Source organism: Mauremys reevesii, linkage group 27 (assembly GCF_016161935.1).
Source record: "Mauremys reevesii isolate NIE-2019 linkage group 27, ASM1616193v1, whole genome shotgun sequence".
NCBI lineage: Eukaryota > Metazoa > Chordata > Testudines > Geoemydidae > Mauremys > Mauremys reevesii.
The window spans coordinates 2,073,713-2,101,346 of record NC_052649.1 but is presented as its reverse complement, the minus strand read 5'-3'; the positions used below and the strand labels follow the sequence as shown (position 1 = coordinate 2,101,346).

Here is a 27,634-nt window from a genome sequence, read left to right as displayed (position 1 = left end):
AGCCCTCCCCAGCAGAGATCAATGGCTGCTCATTGCAGGAGGCCAAATCCTAGCCCCCCCCAGCAGCTGAGGTGATGGAGGGAGAAGAGGCAGGTGGGGCGAGGGTTTTCAGGCACAAATTTCACATAAAATGTCCTTTATTGAATGAAGTCGGCACGAATCCCCACTCCTGCAACCAGCCAGCAGGCACGTGCGTTACCAACAGGAAGGAGGATGGCTACTTGTCCGGCTACTGACCCTAAGAGGAGGGGGGCGCTTTGGCAGGGAATCTCTGCCCTGGAGATTTCATACCTTTGTCAACAGCAGGGAGGAGGTGGAGCCCTGGAGGGGCCCAGTGGGTGGCGTCCATTACCAGCAGCGAGACAGAGCATGGGCCGCCTGGGGGGCTGAGCCCCAGAGCTCTGCCTTCCAGGGGGCAGACAGGAATGGGGAAGTCCTGAGTGGAAGACGCCACGGTGCTACCTAGGGGGGACTGGCCTGGAGTCCAGGGCCCAACTGTCCTTTGTATTGCTGCCCCGCAGGAGGCGGCCTAGGGGAATGGGGTGTACGGAGAGGGCAGGAGGTGGGTTAGGACCCAACCCAGCCAGCAGCGCTGTGGAGAGACGCCGAGCAGGAGGGGCCGTTGCCCTTCCTGCCCCAGTCGCTCTAAGTCTTTGGAAGAGAAAGGCTCTTGGTCCTTGGCAGGGCGTGGCCTGGGGAGCCAGTCAATTCACACAGGGGATCCCCTCGCTTGGGCTGATCTGCTCCCCACCAGGCTGGGCAGGGAGGGGGGCCTCTGCCTTCGCCAGAGGACAACTCCCTCGCTCCCACTACAGCTGATTTCTGCCCCCCTCAAGGGGCCAGCGCAATCAGATGCCAGGAGCAGGGCACCCGCCGCTGGGGGGGCTCGTCACAGGCTGGAGAGCGGCCCCCGGCAGCGTCCAAACCATGAACGTGTCAGTTGGGAAGGGAGGGTGGAGGTGAGATGTTGGCAAAGGCAAACAGGCCTGACCCTTCTCAGCTGGGAAGCACCACGGTGCCCACGCTGCTCTGACAGCCTCTCTAGCTCGCCCCCGAGGGAGGCAGATGGGAAACCTGCCGAGGTGGATGCAGGAAACACAAGGAGCGAGCGAGACTAGAAGGCACTTGGACGCTGCATATCCCGGCACAGGACATGTTGGGGGGAGAAGCTGTTGCTAGCAGGGAGGTCCGTTCCCAGTGGATCTCAGCAGGAGCTGAGAGGTAGGGAGGCAGAACCGCCCCTGTGGCCCCCAGGAAAGGGGGCTGGATGAAATGAAAGGCCCTGGCTTCGGCAGCTGAATCCCGGCACTGATCTCTGCAGTCACCTCCCGCTTGCTACCTCTGGGGAACTCCCCCACCAGCCAGGGGCTGGCTCCTCTGCCTGGCCCTGGCCCACGGTGTCCTTAGTTTGGAGGCCGCACTGCGGGGGCGCTGCCCGCCCTGGCGCTCACAGGCTGCTGAGCTGTCGCTCCTGGTTCAGCTTCTGGAAGAAGGTCTTGCCGAACTCGTAGGTGCTGATCATGATGGCGCAGGCCGGGGCCACCTTGATGACGCGGGGCAGGAAGCCTGCGGGAGGCAGAGAGAGCAGCGTTACCCGCTCCCGCTAGCGGGCAGCCCTGGAAATGCGGTTGCTCCCCACCCCTCATCCTACAGCCGGCCCGGCTGCCGTTCTAGTTACCTGCGAAGAGCCCACGGGTGCCAGACTCAGCTCGGATCCTCCTCAGCAGCAGCCAGGTGGATGAGGACTTGGAGGCAGCCACTGCGGGGCAAAGGCAAAGCGGAGGTATGAGGGGAAGGGGGTGCTGGTACCCCCCACTCACCCTAGGGAAGGGTCTGCCCCGCCCTCCAATGCTTCCCCCCAGGGCATGAGCAGCAGCTGGACACTGGGTGTCTGCTCCAGAGGAGCCACCGCTCCCTCCTGCCTCTGTCCTGTGTGTGCGGAATCACAGCTCCCCCGCTGGGCAGCGAAAGGAGCCAGCCCCCCGGATGGGCCGTTCCAGACGGATTTTCCGCTGGAGCCAAAGGCTGAGGCTGCTCAGAGTCCCACGTTCCCGGGCTCCCGCCGGGCTCCCCAGGAGCCCCTCACCTCGGAGCGTCTCCATGTCCCCCAGCTCAATCTGTCGCTGGGTCTTCACCACGTCGAAGGGCAGCGTCAGCACGGCAGCCACCTGGAGGAAGGGGAGAAGCTGCCCATCACTCCCAAGCCCCATCTGGGGACCCCAGTGTCTCCCCCTACAGCACTTCTCCCTCATGCCAAGAGCCGCTGAAATCAGCCTCTACCATCCGCCCCTTGAGCGCTCAGCCCTCCTCCACCCATTGTCCTAAGCAGGTTAGAACCTCCGCCCACGAGGGGCCGAGTCTCCTGGCCTCTGGTGTAACAACAACCCCCCGGCTCCCACTGCATCCCCCTACTCCAGGCTGGTCCCTGCGCAGACATTCCTCTGGGGCAGGTCCTGCCTGTGCCTTGTGCAGGGGCAGGCAAAGGCATCCGAAAACCAGTAATGGTCTATCTGGACCCAAGCTGGCCAAGGCTGCTGGATCCGAGGTCCCTGCATTTCAAGGAGGGGAACAGCTGACCCCCAAATAAACTGCACCCAAATAAAATGCCCTGAAACCCTTCTGCTTCCAGCAGGGCTGTTTCCCCTGGTTAGAATCCCAACGTTCTGGGGATGGAGGTAGCCCAACGGGCTCCCTTCAAACCCAGGCAGAAACACGGATCCCCCAGGCCGGAACAGAAGCTCCCATACTCACAGTCCCCGAGACGGCCCCAGCTGTGAAGCTGACCATGAAAGTGGCTTCGTCAAGCCGGGACTGACGGCAGAGCCATTCCTTCACCAGCTCGTAGTTAAACCAGTAGAGAGCTGAGAGAGACACACCAGTGCCACGGGTTAGAAGCATCAGCAGCCACCTCCACTGCTGCTCCTGGGGCATTGCCCTTTGGCACTGAGCCCCAGCCCTCGGGACTGACCTCCTCAATCTATCAGCCCCAGAGCAGATACGGCAAAAGGCAAACATCCCCCTGCCCAGCCCAGCCCTGACTGGAGCGAGCACACGGGAGAGATGGGAGGTCCCTGGCCGTTCGGCTGACACCAGGAATTGGCAGGCCTGTCAGTACCCATTGAGAGGCTGCTTTTCCTGGCACGAAGGGCCCTGGAACTGGGCTGAGACCCACCAAACTGGTATCCCAGCTCAGGTGGGGACGGGGTCTGAAAATCCTTCGCTCTGGAGTCACCACTGTCAGGTAAAAAAAACTTTGCCCTGGACAAGTGCCCCTGCTATCGGCATGACACCGACTGCAGATGGCAAGAAGGGAATTCTTGTCCTGGGCCAAACCTTTCCCTACGGCCCCAGCTCCAGGTGGGGGAGACCAGCCCCAGTGCGGCCCGCAGCCCCCTCACCCGTCCCCAGCACCCCTTTTCGGTGTGGTATACCTGAGAAGGGAACGTCCCGCAGCACCGTGGGCCCCCAGCCCCTCCAGAGGGACAGCCAGCCGTCCTGGGCCACCGAGGACTGGATGCAGACACGCAGCTCGCGGTAGCTCAGCGGCCGGGACTGCATCTTAGTCCGGATGAGTTCCAAGGGGCTGATCACCGTCACCGCGCCCACTGAGGGAGGGAGTCAGAACATCAGCTACCGACAAGCCAGCAGCAAGGCCAGGCCTCTCTCACCCCCATGTGCAAACAGGCCAGTCACCTGCAGTTCCTAGAATGGTGAGAGCACGTGGGGCAGGAGTCCAGGGGGGCCAGCCCTGGCACTGGCCCATCGGGTTTGGCAAGGAGCTGTCTGCTGGGATCGCTTCTTGTTTACAGCACGTTACACCTGGGAGAGCAGCTTAAGGCTCATCCCAGCATGAGGATCTCACTGTGATTCAGTGCAGCAGGGGGTAGGTTGAGCCTCTCCCGCTGCAGGGAGCTGGGGAAATGAAAGCCCAGGGTGGGGCAGGGCTGTGCGTGAGGTCACCCAGGGAGTCCGCGACAGAGCAGTGAATTGATCCAGGAGTGCTCTAACCATGGACGCGCAGGGCCCAGGGATTCATAGATTCCCAGGCCAGAAGGGACCCTTGCGATCAGCTCGTCGGACCCCCTGCATAACAAGAGCAGGGCTCTTGGAAAAACACCCGCTCTTGATTTACAAACGGCCAGGGACGGAGAATCCAGCTTCACCAACCCGGGCCAACTGTGCTGACGGTTAATGACCCTCGCTGCTAAAAAAACAAGGCAGGCCATTGTCCATTCGGAATGATTCTTTACCCCTGGGCCAGTGAGGAGGGTGGGGGGAGAGGCTGCAAGGTACATGGACCCTGAATGCAGAGTACTCACGCCTGGCGAGGGCACCAGCCACCAGGGGGACATGGGCCCCTTGCCTGCCCATCCGGCAGCGCAGATAATCCCGCAGCTGGTCGTAGGTGGTGAAATAGATCACGGTGGCCGGCACCGCCATCACCCTGTCAAGGAGAGGGGCCCGTCAGCATCACCCGCCAACTCGCGTCACGCGCCATGCCGAGTGGGGGGGCAGATTGCTCCAGGCATTATCCCCCCACACATCCCAGCTGGGCCTTGACACAGCCCCTCCCATTCTCCAGCAAAGCAGTGGGGCCCATCTCCCAGAGAGCAATGGGAGGGGTGGGTTTCCGTTTGCCTGCACACAGAGGAGCCTGTCAAAACGCCACATGCACACAGCTCTGCCTGAAAGGTCAGAGGGCGAAGGGTGGCTGTCTGGGCGAGTGTCACGGGGTGACTGGCCCCTTTAAGAGGGAGCAGGGGAGGGGAGGCCAGTGCACCTGGGACTAATTAGCTGCTGCCCAGCTGGGCTTAAGGGAAGGCACCTGGATCTTATAAAGGGGAGAAGCAGCAGGGGAAGGTTGGTCTCCAGACAGCTCTCAGCCTGGCTAAGATCAGAGCACAGCTACAAGGAGCACGAAGACCCTGCTAGTGACCCAGGGAAGGCAAGGAGGGCAGCAGAGGGGGTTTCCTTGCTGACCTCTCTGAGCCAGGGAGGGCTAAAAACGGGCTGAGCTCCAGCTAGGAAGGGCCGGGACAGGTGATGAGCTCCAGGACCAGCTGAGGACACCAGAGCTGGGTATGAACTTTTGTGTTGTGGTGATGGGCTTTGTGGAGAATTGTTTCGCGCTGTTTCTGTTGTCAAACCAGCCCCAGACAGCGGAGGCATTCGCTGTGACACAGCCCTTCCGGGGTTTGTTAAGGAGCCTCAGAGGAAACTGAGGCAGGCCTCTGCAGAGCCATGCTTGGCCAATGGGGGGTGATAGAGGGCAGGCACACCCTCTTACAGAGAGGGAGTGGAAAAGGCAGGAAGGGGGTCTGGGGAGGCAAACAGTCTGCAGTCCAGGGATAACCAAGGATTCTGGGTCAGTGCAGGACAGTCACCCCCCACCCCCTGCAGTCAGAGACCCCAGGACAAAGGCCAGGAGCTACCAGTAGCGCCAGCGCCCGGGTTGTGTGGGCCCTGCAGGAAGACTGGGAGTGCACAGCCGGCTAGCACCGCAGGCAGGGGGGCCCAGGTGTTTGCATTCGACCTCCCTTAGAGCAGGCATGCAGCGGGGAAGGGCTGTAACACTCGGTGCCCAGACTCACAAGGTGGGTGGCAGGCCGCTCCACAGAGACCGAATGCCCTCGTAACGCGTGATCTTCACAAAGGCATCCTGAAAGGAAGAGAGCACAAGGGGGTTACAGAGTAGGGGGAGGAGGCTTCCCCCATGCTAGGGGCAGCCCTGTAGCCTGAAAGGGAGACCAGATTCCCACTCCAGAGCCTACCCAGGGGCTGCGTCTTTCCCTCTCACTCCAAGCTCTGCTGCTTCTCCAGCCTAGCCCTCATCACAGGGTGCCCGGCCCCTTAGGGGATGGGGGGGCAGTACAGCTGTCTGGCTACCTGCTCCCCAACTGGGCTTAAGGGAAGGCACCTGGGCCTTATAAGGGGGAAGACAGAAGGCACCCGTGAGCTCTCTCAACCCAGGGCAGGTACAGGTGCTGCTAGAGGAAGCCATGGCAGGGGCGGGCCAGGAGAGCAGGGGGTACAAGGCTGAGCCCTGGCTAGCGCTCCGGGACGGGCTGGGGACGTCCGAGCCGAGGATGAACTGGTGTCGTGGTGATGGACTTTGTTTTGGGCTTTGAGGGCTGTTTTGAACGGTCTGTGGTTAAACCAGGCGTGACGTTAGCCACGAGAAAGCCAGTGCAGCATTATTAAGGAGCCCTGAGATAAAGGGAAACTGAGTCAGACCTCTGCAGAGCCATGCTTGGCCAGCAGGGGCACTACAGGACAGGCAGGCCCTCTTACACATTAACCCTTTCCCCTCCACAGAGCTAGAGCCACCTAGGAGTGGGGTGGGTGAAGCTGCTCCGAACGCCCGGCCTGCTCTCCACCTCCAATCACCCTGCCAGGCGGCCCAGCGGGTCTCAGACCAGGGTGCCCGAACTGCCGCATGCAGCCTGGCCATTGAGCCACCGGCCTGACCCTGCACTGGCTTTGGCTCCCCTCTGCCCCGCCAAGGCAGCCAGGTCCCCGGCAGGAGAAGAGCCTCACCAGGGTGCCGGTGAAATGGGTGGGGGCCTTGTACCAGGCGGTGCAGCTGCTCCCGTTCTGGCATACGTACAAGTGGTCCATGAGCCCATTGCAGTACACGAAGCATTTCCCTGTGGGAGGGAGCAGGGGAGACAGAGTGGGGTTAAACTCGCGCCCAGCCCACTTCAGGCTCTTCCCTTCCCCACCCCCAAACCCCCTCCCTGCTCCAGGCTCTGCCCTTTCCTTCTGCAAGGACCCTCGGCAGGGGGGCAGGGCTGTACCCCTCAGGGCCCTGCCAGCTCCTCTCTGCCCCGTTCCCTGCCTCCCCCAGAACTCTGCTCCTCTTTCAGACTCCCTGAGCCCCATGGGGCGCTGCCCCTGCTCTCCTGCCAGCAAGGAGTGGGCGCGCTGCTGGGCAGACGGGGCAGCCATGGGGAGGGAGAGCTTGTGGGGAGCTGGACAGGTCAGCGGGGGTGTAGACAGCTGGAGCAGCCAGGCCAAGGTTCATCTCAGACAGGGTGCCCTGGGGTGGCCAGGCCTACCCCAAGCCATTGTTACCACAGGCCTGGGACACAGGCACATTTACTGGGGGGGGGGCAGGCGCAGGCAGGGACTTGCCCCAATCCTGTCATGCAGAATAAAGGCACCAGAGCAGAAGTGCGGCGAGGCAAAAAGGGCGAGTCCTGGGAAACTGTCCGACTCCATCACGTTCCCCTGATGCGCTCGCCCTAAAGCCGTCCTGTCAGCCTGCACTAACAGCCCGTCCTGGCAGGAGGCCACCTGCCTCCACGAATCAGCGTCAGCCCTGTCACCCTGAGGGCTTGGATGAGGCGTCCTGGGGTCTGCCTGGCTCCCTTCCCCAGGATCCCATTCAAATCCCCTTCCGTGCCTAGTGGCCGCCGGAGAGCCAGACCCAGATTAAAGCAGCCCTCTGCCAAACGCCAGGGACAGTCGCCCCAGGGATGGACCTCAGAGCAAGCCCAGCAGAGATGGGAGCCTAGCGGGGGGAGAGGCAGCAGTGGGCACGGGAGCCTGGTGTGGGAAGCTGCCAGATGGGCAAAGGAAAGGCAGGTGGGGACAAGGTAGGCAACCTCGCTAGAACCATCCCCACCACCAAATCAGCATCCCCAGACAGCAGCACAACCAGCATCAGCCACCCCTACGGGCCAGTCTGATTTCCATGCCCAGGGCATAACTGCGGGCGGCAGGTTAGGCTCAGCAGGGATCCAAGCGGGCAGCAGGGCAGCCGGAGGGGAGGACAGACGAGAGACGGACAGAAAGGCCCACGTGTGCTCCTGCAGGGGAACCGGATAGTGTTGAACCCCCAAGTGGCCTGGGACAGCCAGCTTCCAGCACGTGTTTCTGACAGAGTGCTAGTAACCCTTCAGTGTGTGTGTGGGGGGGAGCGGGGGCTGCCCCCTGCACTCCATCCAGGATATTGGGGGGGGGGAAGGGCACGTGAGGGGCTGCTGCGAGGTATCATCGGGCAGAAGAGACTCCCCTTGAACCAGCAGAGGCTGGATATGCCCAAGGGGGCCCCTCCCATCGCAGGTGTCCCTGTCCTGCATAGCTATGCCAGGAGCGGGGTGGTTACAGAATGGGCCATGGAGTGGGAGCGGGGGAAGAGTAAAATCCAGAGGCCCCTAACGCAGCCACGACTCAGCAAGCCAACAACTCCCAGGTCCTGTCTCCAGGGACGGGAGAACCATTCCCAGGCCCCACCTGCCTCATGACAAACAGCCTGTGGAGTCAGTCTCAACTACCTCCATGCCTGGGAGGCACAGAGGTGAGGGGACTTACCCAAGGGCATGGAGTGAGTCAGTGGCAGGGCTGGGAACAGAACCCAGGGTTGCGGCTCCCAGTGCCCCCTCCTCTAACCATCAGACAGCACCTGACCCCCAGAAGACTCAGAACTAGACTCCATTGCAGTAGGGATGGAAGGAAGATGGTGTGGGGTGAGCAAGGGTGCACAGAGCCCTGCACTGCCCCGCTCTGGAGACTGCAGCTATGGGGAATAGATTCTCCCTGGGGTGGGATGGAGCTATCGAGGGTCAGCAGCCACGGGAGGCTGTTAGCAGGAACAGGGCGAAAGGATAATACCCAGAGATACTCACATTTGGACTGGTGAACGCTCCAGGGCACACACTCTACTGACAACACTGAAACACACAACAGGGACACATTTAGCGACAGGCGGGGACACCCTCCCTGCTGGCAGCGGCCAAGCTCTCAGGGGCGGGGAAGGTGGGTGCTAGCAGTGCATGGTCTGGGAAGGCAGAGACCCCCGTGCCCTGCTATCAGCAGAGAGCTGGGATGTGGGGGCTGTTCTGGGGCAAGCCACTCGGGTTTGGAAAGGGGGAGGCTGCTGACTTGAGCTGGGACGAGATCTGAGAATGCTCCCCCCCACCCCCCCGATAACACAAGTCACTTTCGCCTGCCCGCAACAGGGAGGCGTCTCTTAACATCTGTTCCATAGCCCCCCACAGCTGAGCAGTCGCAGGAATGTCCAGGATCTATTTAGCAGCATGACTCTGGCAGTCAAGTCACCTGAATGTGGCCCCATATAGATTCCAAGGGACCCCGTTCCACCAGACTAGCCCGCTGTCTCTCTAGTCCAGGGATCGGCAACCTTTGGCTGCCGTTTGCTGTTCCAGGCCAATGGGGACTGCGGGAAGCGGCGCGGGCCGAGGGATCTGCTGGCCGCTGCTTCCCACAGGCCCCATTGGCTTGGAACGGCGAACCTCAGCCAGTGGGAGCCGCGATCGGCCGACCCTGCGGACGCTGCAGGTAAACAAACGATCCCGGCCCGCCAGCGGATTTCCCTGATGGGCTGCGTGCCAAAGGTTGCCGATCCCTGCACTAGTCCCCTCCACATGAGACTTCCAAAGTGCTTCACAAACAAACAGACTTTCTGCTCCCAAGTTTTATAGCTTGGGGGGAGGGAGGCTGAGGCACAGGGAGGGGAAGTGACTCCCAGAGGGAGGCAGCGGGAGCAGAACCCAGGAGTCCTGACCCTCAGGCCCCTGCTCTAATCCTTACAGAAATCCCCCCCGCTGACAGTCCGTGCAGGTGTCCCAGGCCTGGCTCACTAGTTAAAAAAGAACCTGGAGGCAAGAGGCCGGGCTAGGGATTCTCACGCAGTCTGTGGGCGACAAACTCCTGCTGCGGCTTGAAAGGGCCTGGCTGCTCCTGGAACCGTCAGCCAGGGTTAGTTCAGGCTGGTGGTGATTAATGCAGAGCAGCCCCGCAGGGCAGCGGCCAGGACAAGCCAAGGCCTGGGACGGGCTCCTTCCTGTCAGGCTGGAAGGGAGGGCAGAGCCAGGAGGAGGGAGCCCGGCTTCCTGCTTCACTAGCAGCCAACAGCTAATGACCAGTCCCTGGTGCTGTGGAGCCCTTTACATGTGCCAGGCACCCCACCAACCAACCCACCCACCCACTTCAGGGCCATACAGGACATCCCAGCCCAGCTCCCCGCAACACACTGGCTCTGAGGTCCTATGGGACACCTGAGCCCATGTCCCCTCTCCCCTAAGGCCACACAGATGTGAGCCCAGCTCCCACCCGAGAGACAGGATGCTCTTAGGCCCCTGGGGGTGGCACACTACTGGGGTGCTGTTGTGGGAACGCTGATCCCACTCAGGCCAGCTGCACAGGTTCAGTGTGTGTGTGTGTTGGGAGGGGGATGTCAGGATTGAGCCTCCGGGAGAGGGCCTAGGAAAGAAGCTCCCAAATGGGGGAAAGAGGTGAGGACCTAAGCAGGGATGCAGCCTGAGGGTGCCTTGCCAGACCCCCTCTGCTGAACCTGTGTCCCCATCAGGGGGGCACCAACCCAGGTGACCACAGCAACAGATCTTCACTGCTCTGCTGCCTGCAGGCAGTCCCTGCCCAGACTGAGTAGCCAGAGGCTCCTCCTCACAACTCCCCGTGGGGCCTGTATAGGGGACTGGGATTGCTGCAGTTCAGACACCTGCCAGGCAAAGCCGGGGAGAGAAACAACCCAGGGCCTGAGCTACCGCATTCCGGGCTCGCTGCCGCAGAGGTCACGGGCTCGGAGACTACCCACCTGGCCTCCAGCTGTGGCGAGAAGGCAAGATTTCTGCCCTGGGCACTTAGTTACCTTTAGAGAAGGGCGTCCTCTGTGCCTGCAGCCGGATCTTCACCACATCCAGGGGAGTCACTGAAAGAGAAGGCACCTACTTAGACCTGGGGCCAGTGCAGGGCGGCTGGCAAAAGGGTGGTGCAGAGTGCTTGATCCATGAGTGAGCAAATACACCTCAATGCCTCCCCCCCGAAAGACAGATCTGGAAATGGATTTAATATTGACAGGGAAACGGGGGCTCAGCATGAGCGTGGGCAGAGCTCAGAGTAGAACCCAAGAGTCCATGCTCCTCTCCCGCTCGCTCTAACCACCAGAACCCACCCTCCTTCCCAGAGTTGGGACCAGAACCTGCTCTTCCTCACACCTCCTTCTGGAGCCCAGGGTCAGCAGAGCCCATGGTGCCCAGCAAACAGCCAGAGTCCAGCTCGCCAAGGAGTTTTAAGCCTCTTAATGACCAGGCCAGATTTTCTGGGAGAAACTTTAATCGGGGGATGAGACACAAGGAGCTGAGCTGGGATTCCAGGGGGAGGGCTGCGAGGAAAGGGAAGCTGAGCGGTGGAAGAGCCCATGGCTGTATCAGCAGAAGCCCCAGAGACTGTCCCAAGTTCAGAACAATGAGCTCACCTGCCCTTTGCACACTTATCCCCATCCCCTTACACACGTGCACGCCCCCCGACCTCCCTACGTGCATACCCTGAACTCGTGTAGAAATCCTTGCACCCTCCAGCCCCACTCCTCGCTCAGCCATCCCCATGCTGACCCCTTACCGAAGAGAGATGTGAAGAGGGCCCCGGTCCCAGATGCCAGCATCTGCTGCAGGGGGGTGATGCCCCCCGTGGGGCTCACTGATGTGTTCTCAGACATCATGCTGCCCACCTGCGAGACACAAAGGGGGCAGTGGCGCTGTTACAGGCAATGCTGTCTCCAGGCTCCGAGCTTCATCCCAGAAGACTCCAGCTAGAGCCATCGGCTCCCTTGGTACGCTGGCTGGGTGAGCCCCAAGGAGGCGGCATTTCAGAGCAGATAGGTTACCGCCGGCCCTCGGGAGGGAGATTAGTGCCCCTTGAGCAAGTGAGGTCTGAGAGGTCCCAACATCCCTGCCTTCCTGGGGTCAAACCCAGAGAGCCCTTTTGCCCCTGTGCAGCTGCCTCGGCATGCTGGCTGAATCCCCACCCCTCGCTGGCAGCATTATCCAGGCACGGCAGAAGGGGTGGGGCTCCTTCTCGCGTGTGCTGCTTATATAATCGTCTGCCCAATGGGGAGAGACAGCACCAGGTGCAGTGCCGATAAATCCTGCCAGCACCACAGCTGGATCCAGGCCTGGCCTGATCTGAGGCGATGAACCTAAGAAGCCAGTATTAGGAGCCACTGCAGGGGAGACCCAGCAAGGACTGGGAGGGGAGCAGGGTCAAAGGCTCCGAGCTCTCCCATTCCTCTAGCAGGCCTGCAGCCCTGTGAGGAGGAGCCTCGTGCCCTCAACGCAGGAAGGAGGGGCTGGGTGGTGCAAAGTCAACAGATGTGGAGAAGCAAGGTGCAATCCCCAGGAACCCTCCTGCAGTCCCAGGGAACTGGTAACAGGGGTACGTCCACCTAATCCAAATAGCTAATTCCCTCCCGGCCCAGCCCAGAAGTGCTAGGGAGAGGGGGCAGGGGTCTTTCTTCAGACACGGGGACCAGTTCAACCACGTGCATGTTTGCAGGAATGGCAACACTTAGTACTTTGGAACAGCAAAGCCCTCTGCAGCAGTGATTTTCAACCAGGAGTACACGTATCCCTGGGGGTACACAGATCTTCCAGGGGTACATCAACTTACCTAGATATTTGCTTGATTTTCCAACAGGCTACATGAAAAGCACTAGCAGAGCCAGTACAAACTAAAATTTCATACAGACAAAGACTTGTTTATACGGCTCTATATACTATACGCTGAAATGCAAGGACAATAGTTAGATTCCAATCGGTTTATTTTATAATGATATGTCAAAGTGAGAGTCAGCAATTTCAGTAACTGTGTGCTGACACGCTTTTGTATTTTTTAGTCTGATTTTGTAAGCAAGTTGTTTTTAAGTGAGGTCAAACTTGGGGTATGCAAGATAAATCAGACTCTTGAAAGGGGTCCTGTCCTCTGGGAAGGCTGAGAGCCACAGCTCTACGGCCATTAACTAACCCTCCCACCAGCCCCACACCTGGCAAGGCACTAGCCTGCTGCTTCTATGTTCCAGAACATGAAGCGTGGAGAGGGGAAATGTCTTGCCTAACACCTCAGAGGAAGCTAGTGTCAGAGCCAGCAATGGAAGCCCGGAGTCCTACCTCACAGCCCTGCGCCCAGACTACATTCCTCTCTCACTGCACATCAGGATCTAACCCCATTTAGCCACCATAAGCTCCAGCTACTAGCTCCGAAACACAGCAACACGGAATCAGCCTGTGCTTTCCGATTCCAAACTTCCACCATCCTCCAGGGGGAAAATACCCTCGTGTGTATTTAACCTGAACTTTTGTTCTCATTTCATTTCCGGTACCCTCCATACCTTTCCCTAGGGCTACTTAGTTCCAGGTTCCTTTTGGATGCTGACCCCAAGCGGCGTTCCCGCCCTGCTCAGCACAGCCACGCTGCCTACAGCCCAAGCATACCCCTTGCCTGGGAGTTGCTTTTACTGGTAACTCAAATCACGATTCCAGATCATAAATTTCTGCTTGGCTGTTCTTAGGGCTTCCCTATAGGGGAGCTCCCCTATCCTGGGCCCTAGTTCCCTCTGCCTGAGGGAGGCTGATGTAACCTTACAGTGACTCAGTGATAATTACGCTGCACTCTTGCATAGGGCTCAAGCACCTGATAGAGAGAATTCCACAGAGGCGCCCTCGATCCCTAAGCAAGGTCCTAGCATCTGCTATCCTATTACAGGTACCATGCACACTGCGAGAGTCGTGCATTGCTCGTCCCCCCCCCGGATTTGTAGGATTAAAGGGAGTAATGTCCTAGGACCTCCGCTTAGATGAGAGAATACCCTACAGCAGTGGTTCTTAACCTGGGGTGCATGCACCCCCTGGGGGTGCGAGATGCCCTCTCTGGGGGTGCGAGACATGCCAGATTTTTTTAGAAGGTAAATCATCAAAAACACAAATTAAGCACAGGCACAGAAGTACAACTACTTTGTTTCGTCAAACCTATGTATTTATTAACAGTAAAGATTTTTTTAACGATTACTGTAATGTACTAACAAAAAATATCTCTAGGTTTAAGGAACTGGCCTACTTCAATGATGTTTTGCTAAGGGGTGCGAGAACCTATTTTGAGAACCAGAGGGGTGCAGGCTGCGGTAAAGGTTAAGAACCACTGCCCTAGGGTCTCATCACGGTACTTGGAATGAAGGGCCACTCGTTCTCCAGTGACTGCAGCACAGGGGCTTCTGTGCTCCCCGCACACAAGCAGACTTCATCCATGAGAGCTACCCCCAACACCCTCACACCTTATGCCAGGCTGGGGAGAATGCAACGCTTAACTGGCTTAATCACCTGCTAGTCATATATGCCACAACACAGCACCCTCCACCCATGTAACAGGGGAGCAGAGCAGGACACAGGGCTTCTCCAGGACACAGGGAGGCTTCCCCACCTGGTCATCCTGATCTCCTGGAAGCCCAGACTTTCTGCCACCTGCCTTGGGCCAATATAATGAGTCCTTACACACAGCCTCCTGCTTCCCTCCCCCTAGGGTCTGACCTGCTGCCCTTTACAGGGGCCTTAACTCAGGAAAAAGTGCTCCTAGTGAGCATGACCTTGGCCAGCTGTTTACTATTAGAAAGGCACTGATGTGTCTGTAAAAGCTGGCGCAGCAATCAGTGCAAGCAGTGACATGGTAGGGCTAAGATTTTAAATGCAGGAGATTCCACAGATAGGACGTGGACAGTTTCTTTACAGAGGGCCCCTTCTTCCTCCTCGCCACTCCCTGCGTGTCAGCGACTCACACCTGCTGACGTTACTGACAAACAAACCAGGTCTCATCCCCACTGGCACGGCAGAAGCCAGTCCAGAGTTCATTATCAGCCAAGTGCCCACTGCAGGATCAGGATCAGGATCACCCGCATGGAAGTCAGAGGCAGGAAGAAATCGGCTGGCTTCTCATATCCCAGGCATCTCCGGGGCGAACAGAACAGGGAAACCCAGACTAACAGCCTTCATGGAGTGGCTCTCCAGTGGAGCTCCACAGATTATTACCAGCTGGCCCAGGAAGGCTCCTCTGTGTCAGTTAAGTGAAATAAGGCAGTGCCACCACCCTACATAGCTTCACCTGCACCTCTGTGTTCAATCCGAGCTCTCCCAAGCTATGCACGTTACGTGTCTCTGGTAGCGCCCACAAAGCGCTAGGTGTTTTCGCAAACATGACACAGGGCTCACGACAGACAAGGCCTGGGATAAAGCAGCATTACATATAACTAAAGAGGACGCTGTGGAGATCTTAATGGTGGGATTTTCTGCCTTTTGTGCATTTCAGGCCTGACGCAAAGCCGGTTAAGCCACTGCAAGGTCTCCCACTGACTTCCATGAGGTTGGGATCAGGAACTTGAAATCTCAGCCTCTGTGATGGCAGCGAAGTGGGGCTGTTTTTAAAATAAAAGTTTCTTTTCTTTTTTTAAGTGAGGGGAGGGGGGAAAAAGGCAGTGGTGTGGGGGCAGTGGTGCTCCCCACCAATCCTTGGCTCATAGAGAAGTCCCACTATTCACCCTGGCCTAGTCGCAGCTTTAGAGGCAGGGGCGGCTCTAGGCACCAGCAAAACAAGCTGGTGCCTAGGGTGGCAAAATCTAGGGGGCGTCCCCTGCGGCCGGGGGGGGCGGCAGGCTGGGCCGGCGGACCTGCCGCAGTCATGCCTGCGGGAGGTCCACCGGAGCCCCAGGACGACTGGACCTGACGCAGGCATGACTGCGGAGGGGGCGCTCGTCCCGCGGCTCGGCTGGACCTCCCGCAGGCATGACTGCGGCAGCTCAAGCGGAGCCGCCGGACCCGCGAACCGTCCGCAGCCGTGGGAGGTCCAGCCGAGCCACGCAGGACCAGCGGTCCCTCTGCAGTCATGCCCGCAGGAGGTCCGCTGCTCCCGCGGCTCCGGGGCGCCTCCCGCGCATGACTGCTTGGGGCGGCCAAAAACGTAGAGCCGCCCCTGTTTAGAGGGGACAGAAAGATTCATGGCAAGGCTTTGTTTGCTTCTGCTTGAACAACAGGGTTATGGAGTACATGACCTGCAGACACCTGTATGTGTGTAACTGGGGCTACGTCTACACACGAGGCACTTTGCTATCCTGGCAAAGGGCTCCTGCTGCAGACACAGCTATACCGCAGAAGCAGAGCTTTTTCCTGGTAAAGTAAAACCAACCCCCAGGAGTGAAACAAGCTACACCAGTAAAAGGGGAGCTTTGCTTATAAAGCTGCATCCGTGCTAGAATTCTGCCTGCCACACCCCTGACCAACAGAGCAACGCTGGCAGAAGTCTGTAGTGCGGACGCAGCCCCGAGACCATACGTGCCCCAGACGAGGCCATTCCATTGTGTGCACTCCCGGGGCATTGCTGTAGCAGGTTAAACCTCGGCTACCCAGCCAAGCTCCCCTAATCCTGGCACAGCAGCTCCCCGTGAGAGCACCATACAGGGAACAATTGTCTTTTGGACTGGGAGTTGGGGGGGTGGGGGGAGGAGGGAGACAGGCACAGGCATTGCTAAGTGTGTGCACAGTGATTAGCACTGTGGTTATAGGCATTTGTTACAGCCCAACCAGGTCTGAGCCCCAGTGCGATAGGCACTGAATGAACCCACAGTAAATGATAATCCCTGCTACAAAGGGCTTATAAGGGAGCCTTGAGGCACTTATCATAATAAATAATAATTAATTGATTGAATTTTGCAATCCAGCTGGTCTGAACTAAGAGCATAAGAAGAAGTAACCAGAGAACATGAAATGTTTACTCCACAGTCAGCATCGCTCTGATCAAGGAGCAAATCTGCCCCCTTATCTCCACCTGGGCACCACATGCCACCTGCTCCCTTCCCCTCCTGAACTGGCTTCTCTCCTGTGGTCTAGCATCAGTGTGTCTCTTCCCGGACCCCAGCTCCTCACACTAGCGTATTGGACTGTTCTCTTAGGGGCTAAGAGAAAATCCAGCGGGTTCCTTGCTCCAGGGCTGGGCCTTGCGGTCCCCTCGCCCCACTGCACCACCTCCTCACCGGGAGTCTGGAAAGGGATCCTCCTGGCTCCCAGCTCCAGGGTCCCTGGGCTACTGCTGCCTTTCCACTCCTGGCCCCCGGCAACCTAGTTGCTGTAACTTTCCCACGTCCCCCTTTCCACTGTCCTTGGGTCCTTTCCTAGGGTCTAGGACCCCTCCCCCTACACTGTGCCAGGCACATAGCACCCAGGCTGTGTCCTCTTCTCCTGGGGCCTAAGAGCCTGTCTCGCACTTCTGGCCTCCAGCTCCCCAGGCTAACATACACCTCCACCCCCACCCACAGAACAAGCTCCTCACCTGGGGTCTAGGAGCCGAAGCATCCCCTCCAGCCCCACCCCAGGCTCCCCCTGCTGTGGGGCTGGGCATGGAGCTACTGCAGTCCCAGCTCCGACTATTCAGCTCTTCTGGGTGCACAAACATGCCAATCAGCAGCAGGAGCTGAGCCAAGCAGAGAGCAGCATGGGAGCTGCACAGGGACAGCCAGCCCAGCGCTCCCATGAGTGGCACCGGCAGCCTCCTGTGCCCACTGGTGAGTCCCCCAGACTGCCTGGCACCCTTGGGGCTCAGCAGCCTTTGCAGACAGAAATTAATTAACCACTTCCCCCCTCCTGGCAATGTCACCCTTAACCAACAGATGGGGAAACTGAGGCACAGAGCAGGGAAGTGACTCAGCCCAGCCCACACAGGGAGGCAGCACCAGAGCCAGGAGTAGAACCCAGGCATCCTGGCGCCCAGTACCCTCCAATCTAACATTGCAGCCGCTCCCCACACCCCGCTTCTCTGTGTATCCCATGCTGCTCCCAGGGGTTACCCCCTCCTGGCTCCTGTGTGTCCTCCCCCTCACGGAGTTACCCCCTGCTCCTGTGTGTGTGTCTCCTGAACGCGGGGCTCCCCCGCCCTGCTCCTTGTCTCTCCCACCCTGCTCCTGTGTGTCTCCCCCCCACCCCCCAGGTGTTCCCCCCACTCCTGTGTCTCCCCCCTTCCCCTGGTTCCCTCCCCCGCTCCTGTGTGTCTCCCCCCTGCCCCCCAGGTGATCCCCCCACTCCTGTGTCTCCCCCCTTCCCCCCTGGTCCCCTCCCCCGCCCCCCAGGTGTTCCCCCCACTCCTGTGTGTGTCCCCTGGTTCCCTCCCCACTCCTGTGTGTCTCCCCCGCCCCAGGTGTTCCCCCCACTCCTGTGTGTCTCCCCGCCCCCAGGTGTCCCCACTCCTGTGTATCTCCCCGCCCCCAGGTGTCCCCCCACTCCTGTGTATCTCCCCGCCCCAGGTGTCCCCACTCCTGTGTATCTCCCCGCCCCAGGTGTCCCCCCACTCCTGTGTATCTCCCCGCCCCCAGGTGTCCCCCACTCCTGTGTATCCCCCCCCCCAGGTGTCCCCTGTATCTCCCCCCCCCCCAGTCCCCACTCCTGTGTATCTCCCCCAACACCTCCCACTCCCGTGTCTCTCCCTCGGCCCCCAGGTGTTCCCCACTCCTGTGTCTCCCGGTTCCCTCCCCACTCCTGTGTCTCTCTCCCCTCGGCCCCCGGTTCCTCACCCGCTCCTGTGTCTCTCCCCGCTCCTGTGTCTCTCCCCGCCCCGGGGTTTCCCCCGTTCCTGAGTCCCGCCCCCGGGCCCTCACCTCTGACCATTTCAGCCACGTGATTTTTTTCATCCGCCGACGAATAGAGAGGCCGGTGCCTGCGCCTTTAAGGCCCCCATCGGCCGCCCCGGGGGCACGGGGGGCCCCGGGCCGGGATCGCCGCCCCGAGGGTGGCTGGATTGGGCCGGACCCGCTGGGCCGCAGCGAGCGGCGCTTCCGCTCCTGTCTGCGGGCAGCGCGGGAAGGGGCGGGGCGAGGCGCAGCGCGGCCGGGGGCGGGGCTTGCACACACACCGCCTGGGTGTGCAGACAGCGGGGCGGGGCTTACACACACACACACTCTCGCCTGGGTGTGCAGACAGCGAAGTGGGACTTACACACACACACACAGATGAGTGTGCCAGAGATAGTGAGGCTTGCACACTCACCCAAGGCTTGCAAATAGAGTAGGGCTTACACACCTACACACACCAATGCTGCTGAGTGTGCAGACACAGCAGGGCTTACACACACTCTGGGTGCGCTAGAACAATTTTTATAGTGGGGAGGGGAGGGGAGGGGGGTCTGAGAGCCATTGGACCGAAGTGTAAACCTTGTATATAATGGAAACCATTTTAAACCAGGGTGTGTGGTAGCATCCCTAGTTCCAGCACCTATGACACACCCTGCTGAGTGTGCCCAAAACAGAGTGATTTACACACCCACCCTGCTGAGTGTGCCTGAGACAGAGGGAGTTTACACCCCAGCACACACATCAGAGATCTTGCTCACACCCACACTCTGTAGAGAAAGGGGTTTACACACATACATCCCCTCATCCACAGATGTATCACAGAGTGTGATTGGAGACAGGTTTACCACACACCATGCCACAGAGGAGAGGAATTCACAGCTCCTGAACACACAACAGGCCACAGGGTCTGCCAGAACCAGCAGGATTTACACACAAACACCTCAGCGTGCCAGCCCGCATCCCCCAGAGCATGGCAGAGGGACTTCCACATACCCTGTGTATGCGTGCACCACAGTCAGCCAGACAGAGAGCAATTGACTCGACACAACTGTGACTAACACACCCCATGCCAAAGAAGGAAGTTGCTCTGAACCCCCACCCAATGGGAAGCAAAGTAAACCAACCCCAGCGAGTCTCAGTGCCTGCTCCTCTCGCTCCCCCTCCTGTCCCTCCACACAAACCCCATTCACAGGGAGCTTCTGCCTCCTGGGAAGGGGGGAACTTTGGGAAGAAGGATGTCGGAGTTGGTGTTCCTCCAAAATGGAGCTCTAGGCTGAAGGGGCTGCAAGAGGAAATAGGTTCTAGTCTCATCTCCTCTACTGACTGACTCCTGTTTTCTATGGAGGCCACAACCCTTCTTACTGGTAAGGCCTCGTATCCTGACTCCAGGAGAGAGTCAAGTATCATTTCCCCGTTTTACATATAAAGTAACAGAGAGGCTGCATAAGGTCACTTCAGGTGGGTTCCTAATATGCTGGCACCGAGTCTCATCCACCCACTTGTACTGCCTTTCAGAATGAATATGCCAAATCTATGGGCCTGACCCTCCTGTTAGTCACCACTGTCCTAACCGCTAAACCAGGGGACCTCAAGCTTCATTGCACCGTGACCCGCTTCTGACAAAAAAAATTACTACACAACCCCAGGAAGGGGGACCAAAGCCTGAGCCCACCGGAGTCCCACCGTCGCTGGCTTCAGCCCCAAGCCCCAACAACTCTAAAGCCTGCACCGGCGACCCCATTAAAACAGGGTCACAACCCACTTTGGGGTCCTCACCCACCGTTTGAGAACTTCTGCACTAGATCATACATCTGGCCTCTCTTAAGTGACTGTGAGGCCCTTGGAACGATTGTAATTGTTTAAATTATTTGTACTGGAAAACGGCGTATTAAGACACGAATTTGGACGTGGTGTGTATACTTGTTTTATTGTTTATATTTTGATTAATGGAGATTGTCCCTTCAGAGCAGGGTGCAGCATTCGCTTGTTTGAAGGATACTTGAAAACAACACATGGAGGAGATTGCCAGTGTGTCCAGAGAGGGGAAGACCCTGCTGGTGTGCGCTCCCAAGTGCTCAGAACTTGATTGAATCAACAGAACATTGAGAAGGTAAGACTCATTCCTGAAGGAGTAACAATAGCACTTACAGAGGGGCCGCACGTCTCAGGGCTTTGTTAATGAGCTACAGAGCATATTCGTTCTTTTTCTCATAGTTGAAGCTGGCGACGTCGGTTAGACCCAGGTGTCTGCACTTTCCATTATAGCCTCCCACCTCCAAGAGAGGGTCCTCTAATTGTTAGAGCCCTGGGAGTGCCGTGTCTAATGGTTACAGCAGCTGAGTGGGAATGGAAGCCCTTCCTGGAGGTGCTGGTCTCAGCTCTGGATTGCAGGTTTGCCTGACTGGGCAAGTTATTGTTGGGGATAAGTCAGTGCATAACAAGCTAGACTTTTGTTGTGCTAGGGCTGTGGAACGGACCCTCCCCTTCTCCTGAAGGCTAGCAGATGGGTGTTATCCCCATTCATGGTGCAGAAGGGAGATTAGGAATCTGCTGCTAACAAGCATGTTTCTCGGAGCTGAAAAGCAGGCATTGGCAGCCAGCTGAGGCTTTTTAAAAACAAACAGCAGAGCATGCTGGGAAAGCAGAGGCATCTGGTGCCCTTAAAATACAGACTGCATGGGTAGGGTAGCTGAATATGAGATTAGGAGGAATAGATAGAGCAGTGAGGTGAACAAGGAAATTAAGGCTGGAAGATGTTCACTGTTTTGATATGTTAGTTGCTGTATTGGGGATGGTCCTTAGACGCATGTTGCTTTTCATTTGGCATCCTGGAGTGCATGTTAGTTATGTTTATATCTCACAGGCTGACACATTCCTTGGTTTGAAGGAAAATCTCTTTAGCTTTTCTTCTCCTGGGGTTTACTGCTTCCATAGATGTGCTGCTCAGATCATGCCCCAGTGTGGCCTACGAACAAAATCAGGAGGGGAGTGGAAGTCAGGACTCCTGGGTTCCTTTCCTGGCTCTGGGAGCAGAGTGTGATCTGCTGATTAGACTGAGGGGAAACTGAAGCCCTGAGAAATGTTGCCCATACAATGTAGGCAACTATTGGTCTTGTTGATCTTGACTGTGAATATAAACCCAATTCAAGGGGACATTCTTGAAACATCCTGTTGAGCGATGCAGTCACACTCACTCCATCCTCTGAGTGGTGCCCAGGCAATCTCAGGACCTGGGCATGGAGCTCCTGTAAGAACCTCTTCAATCTGCCTATCGGCTCATCTCTGTTTGCCTAGGTAGGGACCTATATCCTCCTTTAAGCACAAGGACCATTTAGAGCCATTCTTTCTCCAGAGACACCTTCTTTCCAAGGGTTCAGCATTTCCCGCTCCAGTCAGAGAATTCTGGGTGTGTGGTTAGGCTGATAGAAACTAACTTATTCTGGTCAATGGTCTGGTCTGGTCTAGAGATATGTGGACCAGGGGCCTATTCCCTTCTCTCTGTAGTACCTCCTGTATGTGTGCAGCTAATTGTTGGGAAAGTTCCTGCCGCAGCTGCCTGCATTGTCCTGGTGCTTGGAGGGAGGGAGAGAGAGTGTGTGTGTGTCTGACTTCTAGAAAGTGCTTTGTTGAGACTGTTGCTCTGATTGGATATGCAGATTGTACCTGCCATTGGTAAGTTTGAGGGGATCAGCAAGTTCCAGAGGTTTGGAGCTCTCTTTGAGCTGAAGGGCCTGGGAAGGGGATAGCTTGTGTGCCCTGTAAGTCTGATGTGTTGTGGCTGGCTGGGGTTGGAGGTGAGCTCTGCAAACGCCCCAAATCCTAGCTTCCCGGTGGAGTCAGGTAGGTGGTGACTGGCAGGTTCATAGGGAGTGGGAAGTGGAAATGTTCACTGGTTCCTCAGCCTCATGCTGCTTTTTTTGGTCTTGGGTCTAGGCCTGGGACCCAATGTGCTCCAGGCAGTCCTGTTGAGCGATGCAGTCACACTCACTCCATCCTCTGAGTGGTGCCCAGGCAATCTCAGGACCTGCCTCTATCCATGGAGCAAGATGTCTTTGTGGTGTGTCCTCCTGAGATGCTCCTCCCAGCTGCCTGAGCTGGCCAGAGTCCTCTGTGAACTACGTCCCTCATCTCCTGTTTCTCAAACCTAGTTAGCATCACGTGGGACCAAGTGGGGTGGCAAGTGGCTTGGCCACACATGGGTGGGGAATGGAGGACTATATGCCCCTATCTTCTGCTAAGGGTTTGTGATTGCTGTGTCCAGCCAATGTACAAGGACTGGAAAATGGGAGGGATCAGCAAAGAAACCTACCTTATTGAGGGGTGAGGGTGAGGAAGCAGGAAGAGAAAAGAAAGAGTGGAGATGAAGATGAACCTAGCGAAGGAAAAAACAAATAGCAAAAGTTTTTTAAATATAAATAAAAAGAAAAGAAGAAGAGAAGAGAGAAGGACCAAAGAGGAGAGGAGATTAGGGATATCTTGGGCATGGGCACATATAAAAATCATTTATTTTTTTCTTTTCTTTAATGAGGCTAAAGGCAGGGGAAAGGTGAAGAGGGACTGAACGGAATGAAGATATGGGGGTAGAGGGTAGGGTATATGTAGTATGATCCTTAAACAGCACAACTTGAACAGCTTAAAAATCAGGGAATAAATCTTAATCCTAATCTTCAATAAGAATTATATTGTGAAATTGCAAGCCATTGGATAATGATTTTTTTAAATTTAAAAAAAAACTCCTGTTGTTGTACTTGACTGAGATTAGCTATTATATATCATATATAAAAAAAGAAAAATGTGACTACAATCCTGTTACAGGCCTGTTAGTTTAACATATAGTGTATGCAAAAAGAAAAAAAAAATTTTAAAGAGAGAGTGGTTGACCTTGAGGAGGCCGATGGCATGGGGGACAAATTACAGCATGGTTTTTATGAAGAAAATGCCAAAAACCAACTGATCTTTTTTTCTTTTTTTTTTTTGGATTTTTTTTTTTGAAATATGGAATGATATATATCTATATTGATAAGCTTTGATACGGTACCCACATGAGAAATTACTGGTTAAATTGGAAAAGAAAAAAAAGAATGGAATCAAAAAAATGGATAAGGAGTGGAGGAGAGAGAGGAGAAGGGGAGGTCAGAGGGTCGTGATTGGTGGGGGGTGGGGAGGGGGTTAGGTCCAGTTTGGAGTTTTTTTTTATTTTTTTTTTTTGGGTTATTTTTAATCTATGTATCGCTATGATGTAAAAGTATGGAAATGAGGATGAAGGATGAGTGTTGAGAGAGGATGGGAGGATAACCAGTAAGGATCGGGATCGAGATTTGGATGGATAGATGGAGTATAAAGATGAGAGTTGATAAGTTTAAGTAATGAGAAGTGTAAGGTTATGCATTTAGGATGACTAACAAGAATTTTAGTTATAAGCTGGGGACGACAGTTGGAAAGAAACGAGGAGGAGAAGGAACAGTGGAGAGGAGAAGGAATAGGATGACTATGAGTAGGCAATGGATGTATGTGGGTAGGCAATGTGGCGTCTTGGGATGCATTAGGCGAGGTATTTTAGAGAGAGATAGGTGGGAGAGAGTAGTTATATAAGGAGAGTAGGAGATATTCATTGGGAGTATTGTGTGCAGTTTGTGTGTGTGTGTTTTTAGAAAAGAATGCAAAACTTGTGTGAATGAAAGAAGAAGGGAGAATTCGAATGAAGGAAGATGAAGGAAGGAAAGAAAGGAGAGAGGAGGAGAGCTCGGTTTGTTTTTAAGAGAGAGAAAGAAGAATAGAGGAGATATGATTGCACTTTTTATATATATCAGAGATAGGATAAAATATATATGAGGGATTAATATAGACAGTCAGGAAAGTGCTAAGAAGGGGGAGATATAATTTGTCAGTCAGTAGAAATTAGCAGGAAATTAGACAACCATTTTCTTTAGCAAAGAGGAGTACATTTAAAGAGGGGACCTAGGAACAGGAGGAAATGACTGACAGAGAGAGAGGACCTGGAGGTTTATAAGATTAATTTGATAGGATATTGAGATAATATGATTTATTATATAAGTATATAATAACCACACTGAGGGTCAAGGTTTGCAAGTCAATGTAGGGATATTGTTAGCCTTTCCTCTCCAGCCTTTTCTCTGGGGTCTGGCTGGCCAGTGGTTGGGTGGGAGCTGATGGGGTTGGGAGGGGTTGGGAAGGTTCCTCAGGGGGGTTTTCCTGGCGGCAGGGGGTTTTTGGTTTCTGGGAATGGGGGGGGGCAGGGTCTTTGGGGGTTGATTTGTTGCTTATTGTGGGTCTATGCAGAGCATTTCAGGAGGCAAATTCAAGTGGAGGAGTGAACAGGAGTGGGTGTGTCAGGAGAGTGTTCAGAGTGGCAGGCAGCTTGCATCTGGATGACATGATGGAGGGATGATCTTTATGATTCTTGATCTCTATGATTCTTCTTATACCTTCCCCTGCCTTGGGGGGAGTCCTTTCTAATGGGGGGGTGGAGAGGGAAGGCCACTCTTTGTGATCCATTCAGTCCTTGGTGTGTCAGCTGAGGCTGCAAGTGAGGGGTAGCTAATGCCAATTGTCAGTCTGCAGGTGTGGGATCACTTCCTCTGGGATGTGGAGTGTGATGGCATCAGATGGGAACATGACTCTTCCCAAGGTCACATTTGACGCTGGTGTTTAGAGGTGAAAGGTCCTGTATCCTATTCCCTGACCTAGCTGGGCCCCTGGAGTCTTGGTATTGCAGATCCAGCCGGGACTCAGCTGTGTGTGTATCCCCGTCTAGAGAAGGGGCTGAACAGACTGTCAGGGCTGTTTCCCCTCCAATCTCAGAAGGAAAATCAAACAGAATTAACCCCTATGATTAGTTCTGAATTTGAAATCTTAAGGTGCAGGTCTCAGATCCGCCCCCCTCCCCCAAAACACTCCTCCTTCTTGTGACACACAGCCTAGCGAGAGCAAGAAGACACCCCATGTTGGAGATGGCTTATTCTGTGCTCTGTGTTCCATAGTCAGAAAGTGTAGCAGGAGACTTGGCCAGGTCACCCCTTGTCAACAACTAAACCTCCCAGGACTCCTTGAGAGGGGTCTGTGACTCCGGGCTGTCCAGCCTACCTTAAGCCTTGATAACTGGTAACGTTCTCCCTTGTCCTCACCTCCTCCTTTCTCTTCCTGTTAGATGCTACATTTTCCAGCACACGTTACCTGCACCCCAATGTTCTCTGTAACGGACGCTATATATTATTACCTGCTGTCTTGCCACTTAATACTTTTTACAACACGTTTTAGGACACCGTTTGTACGTAACATAAAGATCCATTGTGCTATAGCCGTTCACCAGGTGTGGGCATTGTAGCTCTGAGAGTACACACAGCAAGTGCTCTAGAACTAGTGAGGTGAACTAATCTCCAGCGTCACTCCATTGGTATAGCTTCGGTGGAGTCCGGGACAAATTTGGCACAGTGTAACTCTGAAGGGTGCGCCTGTTTCTGTAGAAAGTGAAGGGCTGGTTTGATATCCAAGTCAGAGTTGCATTATTTAGGGATGACAGCAGATGGTGCTCAAAACCGTTTTAAAATCAGGCTTGATGTACAGACACTTCTAACAGCTTCTTCACTGCAAAACCTACCCTTTGGTAGTACTGGGTTATGAGCTTGCTTGGTTTATTTAAGAGCCGGATTTAACTCCTCTCCCTAGGACTTGTGTACACTTGATAAATAAAGAAAATACACTAAGACAATACCTGTCTTCCTATTGTTAGTTTCCACTGCAAGCAGGAAACGGATCTCCAAGACACCAAAAATCTGCTACCACTTGGCCAAGGGGCAACAATAGGAAGCCAGAGGATTTGTCGGGTTGGTATTGGAGGAACCTGTTACAAGATAAGCATGATCAGTGTGCAGCTTTGTTTCTTTGTAATGAATCTCATTTTGGTAAGAGGTGCTCGCCTATTTGAATCCTGGAGAATGAAGTCCTGTGTCTACAAAACAGGTAACTCCATGCAGGCTTTCTCCATAGTGCCCTGTGACGTGGAGAGACCACATCTCTAGGGATGAGAAGGCCCTGTCAGTCACTGGCCTCCCTGTGGAGGCTGTCAACAAAGGAGATAACTCATGCCAGCTGTGATGGCCAGTTTCCAAACCCAAAAACCACCACCAGAAATTAGACTGAGATGCCACAAACTTGCTTCGTATAGGCCATTGAACAGCAGCGAGAATAACTGTCAGATGCTACCAAGTTGAGTAAATGGAAATCAATGGGATTTTGCGTACTATCCAAACTCATGATACATTTACTTTGCCCTTCTGTAGCACCTTCACTAAGAGGGTGTTTTTTGGTGGTGGTTGGTTTTTTTTGCTTTCTTCAGTTGAATAACTCTCTCAACACCTGTATGTGGCAGGAAACTATTATCCCCATTACGTATATGGGGAAACTGAGGCATAGAGGCCTACGGACTTGCCCAAGCTCTCTCAGTGATGGCCAAGCCTGGAAACTCGTAAACCCCAACCCTGTCGTGTAACCACTAGATACTGCCTCCTCTAGGTATACAAGTGCTAGATGCACTGAAGTGCACTATGCAACAAATGACTTAGAAGTGCAATTTTTATTTTAATAAGAACCACACTGGCCCTTCTAGCTTCTGTTATCAACTGGCAGGCTTAATATCATCTCTACAGTGCCCTGTGCACTACCCCCCCCCTTTTTTTTTTAAGGTAATATTTTGTTAAAAGTAAGGTCTTGTCTCCGTTCAAGAAACATACAAGACAGAGTGCAAAGGCATGACCTGGCTTTTGGTGAACAACAGGTTAACTCCAACTCAGCTGCTGTCCTCTCCTTATACAGGTGCTCAGAAAAAAAGAGCAATACATTGGCATTTCTTGTGATCCTTATCCCTTGAGGAAAAGACCTTGCTGATGCTCTTGTTTTCTGCTTAGTCATCCTGCCTGCTCACAGCCTGTAGTGTTGAGAGGGAACCAGGTTTTACCCCTTGATTTCCCTTTAGCTTCAGTGGGATTTCTAGAGGTATAATGCAGATTTGTCTCTTTGTTCCATTTGCCTTTCTCTGAAAATAAAATGTAAATTGATTCTGTGAGTTCAAGAAAGCTGTGTTTGGGCTGCAAATGTGGTATCCCCAGTTCCCAAGCTGATGGAAATGAAGGCTGCTAAATTTGAAATCCCCCTGTGGAAGTATTGTGCATTAAGCTTCAGACCTGGTTCACAGCTCAACTG

At 55.4% G+C, this 27,634-nt stretch overlaps 1 protein-coding gene and 1 long non-coding RNA gene across 6 annotated transcripts; one reads left to right on the top strand and one right to left on the bottom strand.

Annotated features, from left to right (window-relative positions):
- Nucleotides 1-119: 119 nt before the first annotated feature.
- Nucleotides 120-18,637, bottom strand: SLC25A39 (solute carrier family 25 member 39). Of its 5 annotated transcripts, none has more exons than XM_039516629.1 (12): nucleotides 18,443-18,637; nucleotides 11,383-11,491; nucleotides 10,634-10,693; nucleotides 8,631-8,675; nucleotides 6,538-6,647; nucleotides 5,592-5,659; nucleotides 4,320-4,444; nucleotides 3,432-3,605; nucleotides 2,752-2,861; nucleotides 2,087-2,168; nucleotides 1,679-1,759; nucleotides 120-1,566 (listed from the first exon to the last, which is right to left on the bottom strand). In XM_039516629.1, exons 1-12 carry the CDS (start codon nucleotides 18,473-18,475, stop codon nucleotides 1,448-1,450), a joined length of 1,116 nt encoding a protein of 371 aa, XP_039372563.1. In that variant the 5' UTR covers nucleotides 18,476-18,637; the 3' UTR covers nucleotides 120-1,447. The 5 variants fall into 5 exon arrangements, with proteins under 5 accessions (XP_039372563.1, XP_039372565.1, XP_039372566.1 ...); XM_039516631.1 differs by having other exon boundaries at nucleotides 18,450-18,637; XM_039516632.1 differs by lacking the exon at nucleotides 18,443-18,637 and adding an exon at nucleotides 12,430-12,512.
- LOC120392119 lies at nucleotides 4,893-26,288 on the top strand. The gene is made up of 3 exons (XR_005591601.1): nucleotides 4,893-5,079; nucleotides 20,381-20,525; nucleotides 26,166-26,288. It is a non-coding gene; the product is annotated as an uncharacterized LOC120392119 (long non-coding RNA).
- The last annotated feature ends 1,346 nt before the right edge of the window (nucleotides 26,289-27,634 follow it).